Source organism: Odontesthes bonariensis, chromosome 1 (genome assembly GCF_027942865.1).
Source record: "Odontesthes bonariensis isolate fOdoBon6 chromosome 1, fOdoBon6.hap1, whole genome shotgun sequence".
In the NCBI taxonomy this organism is placed as follows: domain Eukaryota; kingdom Metazoa; phylum Chordata; class Actinopteri; order Atheriniformes; family Atherinopsidae; genus Odontesthes; species Odontesthes bonariensis.
In genome coordinates, this window is record NC_134506.1 from 30269225 (window position 1) to 30275159 (window position 5935).

At 43.3% G+C, this 5935-nt stretch overlaps 1 protein-coding gene across 1 annotated transcript; it reads left to right on the top strand.

Annotated features, from left to right (window-relative positions):
* Positions 1–244: 244 nt before the first annotated feature.
* On the top strand, positions 245–4325 carry LOC142378918 (isocitrate dehydrogenase [NADP], mitochondrial-like). The gene is made up of 11 exons (XM_075463911.1): positions 245–495; positions 1446–1537; positions 1723–1888; positions 2062–2222; positions 2323–2466; positions 2599–2735; positions 2836–2987; positions 3087–3199; positions 3470–3567; positions 3658–3750; positions 3873–4325. Exons 1-11 carry the CDS (start codon positions 375–377, stop codon positions 3955–3957), a joined length of 1362 nt encoding a protein of 453 aa, XP_075320026.1. The 5' UTR covers positions 245–374; the 3' UTR covers positions 3958–4325.
* The last annotated feature ends 1610 nt before the right edge of the window (positions 4326–5935 follow it).

Here is a 5935-nt window from a genome sequence, read left to right on the forward strand (position 1 = left end):
TCTGGAATACAGAGAGAGTTTTATACATTCATTTTTGCAAATCTCTATTACAATTCAAGTCAGAATAAGTCTTTATGAAGAAACAAAATGGCACAGACGGTGTAGACTTTCCCTTTTTTAATTATTGTTTTCATAAGTTGAAGGTACGATAATATAAATTCCCAGTTTTTTTTTTTTAAATGCCGCATAGGTAAAGAAGCGAAGCCGGACTTGTTGGCCAATCAGAGCAAAGCGTTATTTGTCTACACTGACGTGGGTGGAATTTACTACCACCTACGCAATCGTAAGTTTACCTGGGTTTGCCGCTCATTCATAAGGATAGAGGGTCCAGTTCCAGTGGCTACGTTCGTGATCATAACCAATCTCCTGTATAGATGGCGGGATACCTCAAAGCTCTGACGAGCGTGTCTAGGAGCGCGGCCGCTGCGCTGTTGCAAAACCCCGCGGTGCTCTCACCGGCCACCGTCTGCCCTCACAGACCGCACCAGAGGAAGTGTAAGTGAGCTGTCAACTAAAACCACAACAGTATGACTCAAAATGCACTGCTGGCCGCTTTGTCTGTGATGCTCACAAAAAAGAATGCGGTGACATGTCTGCGTGGACAGAGTAAACGTATAGAATAGTTTTACTAAACATTACATGACAGTGGGAAGCGGCAGGAAGTCGCAGGTTGGCGACGCGCCACTGGTGAATCACACATAACAGCATGCTGGAAAAAAAAAAGGAAAAAAACAACAACTTTAGTTTAATCACTGAACTGCTAACACGCATAGACATGAACATTATCATTCTGAATACTGCAGAAAAAGTGGCAGGTGAAATGTATTTAACCTTTCTTTGATGTTTTATATTAAAACCTGAAGTCTGACGAGCAACTTGTGCCAGCCTGTCAAGTTCACGTGTTGCCAGGTGCCGAAAGGGCTGGAAGGAGTAATAAATGCTATCAAAGCCCTCATATAATCGCAAGGCCACTGAGTTTGGCAGTTGTATTTCAGTATATAAAAGATTTTATCTTTTTTTTTATATATATACATATATATATATACAGTCGATGGTGTTGCTGTCTGTGAAAGTGGTGCCAGACAGGATTCTATAAAAATGAATACATGAAATGTCTTATATGAAAGCAGTGGCTGTTCTTGTCAGAGGTGAGATAAAGTAAAAGGTCATTCCGCAGAAATTCCAGGCTTGCTGATTAGCCGTGGATTACAAATCTTTGGACTCTGCGGGAACAATCAGAATGTTTTCAGGAAGCGAGAGCTGTAATCATGGGCGTTTGAAAATTATTCTCTTGCTAGTAAAGCTTTTGGAGATAATCTTAAAAGTGACAGCTTTGTGTTTGTGCACACTTTGACACGTTCCCCCCCCCCTTCCACCATTTCCCCAAACCTCGTCCTTCCCCAGAGGTAATTAACCCTTAAAGTTTGTATCACCACATTTTCCAGATGCAACGACGCGTATCAGGGTGGACCAGCCGGTGGTGGAGATGGATGGAGATGAGATGACTCGCATCATATGGGAGTTCATCAAGGAGAAGGTAGATCGAACAAAGCAGTAAAGCTTGAGTGGCTTCTCCGGCTGGAGCTGTAGTTAGACTTTACCAATGAGTAAAATATGTGAATGTTTGCATTCAGATAATTGTCAGAGAGCTGCGTTTGTGTGTTTTCGAGGTTGCTGTGCAGTGTTGTCCTTGTGCAGATAACTTATCGACATCTTGCACAGCTCATCCTGACCAACGTCGACGTGGAGCTGAAGTATTTTGATCTGGGTCTACCCTATCGAGACCAGACGGACGACCAGGTCACCATCGACTCCGCTCTGGCAACTCAGAAATACAATGTGGCCGTCAAGTGTGCCACCATCACTCCTGACGAGGCCAGAGTTGAAGGTAAGTCAGCCTCACTCAGTGTTATTAGATGCTGACTGTGCTTATCTGTCTTTTTTAACTTTGCACCAAACTCGGGCTGTGAAACAGACTGTGTTTAGCCTTTTTAAACGTAAAAACATTTGGTTTGAAGGATGTTTACATCCTTAAATGGCAGAACAACATCATTTGTGCAGAGTTTAAACTGAAGAAGATGTGGAAGAGTCCCAATGGAACCATCAGGAACATTTTGGGCGGCACAGTTTTCCGTGAGCCCATCCTCTGTAGAAACATCCCCCGTCTTGTTCCCGGTTGGACACAAGCCATCACAATTGGCAGACATGCATTTGGAGATCAGGTATTTGAGAAAAAGAAAAAAGTAAACGTGCATTTTCTTGTCATAAATACAGTCAAACGTGAAGAAGAGCGACTTCACATACTGATGTTTGATCTCCCAGTACAGGGCCACAGACTTTGTCGTTGACAAACCCGGCAAGTTTAAGATGGTGTTTTCCCCAGCTGATGGTGCAAAGCCCCAGGAGTGGGAGGTGTACGACTTCCCCGCAGGAGGCTGTGGGATGGGAATGTACAATACTGATGAGGCAAGGATTACTCAAATGGATCCTCAAGTCTGGTGAAAGCAGATATTTCGAGTGCCTTCTCTGATGTTCCTGCACTGTGGTCGTTTATGGTTGAAATCTGGACTTTTTTTCTGTGACATTTTCTCTGCGCAGTCCATCAGTGGTTTTGCTCACAGCTGCTTCCAGTATGCCATCCAGAAGAAGTGGCCTTTATACATGAGCACCAAGAACACCATCCTCAAGTACTACGATGGCCGCTTCAAAGACATCTTTCAGGACATCTTTGAGACGTAAGTCGGATGAGAGACGAGCACTTAAGACTTTCCTGTGTGGGCTTGTCACAACTATGGATTGAACTCAAAAGTTTGATGGTTATTTGGTCTCCTTCAGCACATACAAGCCTGAGTTTGACAAGCTGAAGATCTGGTACGAGCACCGGCTCATCGACGACATGGTGGCCCAGGTCCTGAAGTCCTCCGGAGGATTTGTTTGGGCCTGCAAGAATTATGATGGAGATGTGCAGTCGGACATTCTGGCTCAGGGTAGGCACACGGCAACTAAAGAACGGGGATACAGCCACAAGTTGTAGTTTTCTCCCTCTTAATTTTTTTTTTTTTTTTTTGCATGCGCTTGGTGTCCAGGTTTTGGCTCCCTGGGTCTCATGACATCTGTATTGGTGTGTCCCGACGGCAAGACTGTTGAGGCCGAGGCTGCTCATGGCACCGTCACCAGACACTACCGCGAACACCAGAGAGTAAGAATAATGTGTGCTCTTGCATTTCTACATTGGCTTGAACTAGAAATGGACTTTTTGGCTAAACAGCTTTGCAGTGGACTCATTCAGGGCTTAGACTGTGTGTTTGGGTTTCAGGTCAGACTCGAGTTTTAGGACACAATTTTTGATTGAAGCTTCCAAAATGTTTTTTTTTTTTTCTGAGATTCTGAAGCCAAACCTTCCAAACCTGGACTGTTCACTCTCACAGCTTTTTGAATAAGCGACATTCTCTGCGTCGTTGCTCTTTAGGGCCAACCAACCAGTACCAACCCCATTGCGAGCATCTTTGCGTGGACCAGGGGCTTGGAACACAGAGGGAAACTGGATGGGAATCCTGATTTAATTAAGTATGTTATCCCATTTCAAGTATGTAGTCCTGCCACATGTGCTTGTGTAATTTGACATAATTTCTGACCAAATGTATCACTGCTCTCCAGGTTCTCTCAGACTTTAGAAAAAGTCTGTGTGGAAACTGTGGAAAACAGCGTGATGACCAAAGACCTCGCAGGCTGCATCCACGGCTTGGCCAAGTGAGTATGAGTTTTCACCATCATCCTGCTGTGAGTTTATTCGTTTCAGAAAACGATGCTTTTACATCAGCAGCTTTTTGCATTTCTTTCCAAACTGTAACCTCTGCGTTGTGATCCCACAGCTGCAAGCTGAACGAGCATTATGTCAACACGTCAGACTTTTTGGATGCCATCAAGACCAACCTGGACAAAGCTCTGGGCAAATGAAGCGCCATCAGAAGGCACACATGCCAGTTGGAGAGCCAAACCCTGTCTGTAGATTGTCAGTCTCTTTTTACTCTTTGCCTGTATTAGCCTTTTTACCTTTGTAATGGAAACAAGTTTGCCATTTCTTGTGCCAATTGTGTGCCTTAAATTGTCGTGCCCGTGTACTTTTAGGCTTTCCTACTGTCATTTTTTATATTGCACAAATTGTTTGTGTGATTGAATATTCATGCTGTTAATTAACTTAAGGTGGCATTTTCAAATAACTTTCAAAGAAGCTTCCATTTTAAATGAGGGAACAGTATGTACAAATTTGGACTATAGAGTTTACCCTGTGAGCACGAAAAATAAAACAGATTTATTGCTCATTAGTTAGCAATGCTTGGAAGTTTCTGGTTGGTTGTCAGAACAGATCACAGAACAGTTTGGGGAGTGGTTACGTTCGTGTGGGTGGAGGGGTCTTTTATCCATTACCTCACTGGAGCTTCAGCCAAATGACAAATCCAGATGTGGAACACGAGGCTAAAACAGCTGCACAAAAGCTGTCGTCCCGCAGTTCCATTTCATATTTTAATTTCACGCACTTGTGCACGAGAGCTGCCATCTGACAGTGCTTATATGCACCTCCAGTGCATGACAGAAGGCATGGTTTGCACCAGCAGGGGGGTGTATCTGATGGGAAATTTTGGCAAAGCCTTTTGTGTTGTGGCGACAACTGCAGCTTTTTACCAGCAGATGTCGACAATCAGGATCAATTAGTCAGGTTCTGCACTGTATTTTAGTGCTTGACTCTTCATTGTACTTTGAAACTACTTTGTCGATCTTTATTTTTATTTTATGATGTTCCTACCTGACCTGCATCATCAGATTATTACTGTAAACTGTTCCAATCTGTGTGTCCTACAGAGGAACTGCAGCGGTTTATTCAAACATCACCTACATCCAAACACCAACTTGTTCTTCTGGCTCATTCTCAACCATTTGGAACTCAAGTCTTGAGAGAAATTAACTTTATAGCCAACCACTGATCTGAAGGAAAGGCCTGTCTCTTGCTTTTAGGCCCTTTTTCACTGAAATGTCAAAGGAAAAAGAGCAAAGTGCCCAGATCAAAAATGAGCAGAAATTAGCATTTAGATGACCCTCATTCCTCACTTTTTTCCATTTCCTCCCAGAAGAACGTTCCCCTGGAAATGCAAAAGAACCTCCCACCTAATATCATCTGCTGCCCTCAAAGAGCTGTTTCACTTGCAAAATGATCAAGTGATCAATCTCATTCTTGGAAATTATTTTTCCTTTATGGAAGTACAGCATAATCCCGGCGCAGTGCAAAGAATCCACGAGGCCGTCACTGTAAAGCAGTTGACCACACGGTGAGCTCAGGAGGGCCTTCACTCGGTGTCGAATAAGCTTCCAGAGGTGGCAGATGTGACCCAAAAGACACACATAACAGGAAATGTGTCCCCAAACATCCTACCATGTTAAATCACAGGATTACCCATCAGCAATGTCTATTATAACGCCTAAGGAGGCCTTTGTTGTTTATTTTAAACTTGTAAAATTTGTTGAAATCCATCCGAAGGTAAAATCCTATAATAAGCCTTTAAATCCTATAAGTATAGCCTTTTGACCTGGCACGAGATTAACTTTTTTTTTGTTTTAAGTAATTACAATTCATCCTGAGGGTCACAAGACCATGTTGAAAAGTCAAAGACTATCCATTCGATAGCTTTAAAGATATATTAGTTAGGAATTCGTAATCATCCTGACGGTGGCAGGAGAGGATACGCGAGCACTGCTGAAATCCCCAGGCATTTATTCACCGAAACAATGATTTTCACGGTTATCCATCCAATAGTTTTGACGTTTCATTATGGACTAAGACTGGCAGGCAGGCCAGCACTGCCATTCTAAGAGCCATAACACGGGTGTAGCTGAAGGATTTAATCCCTGACACACTGACAGATTAAAACGAACACATTCA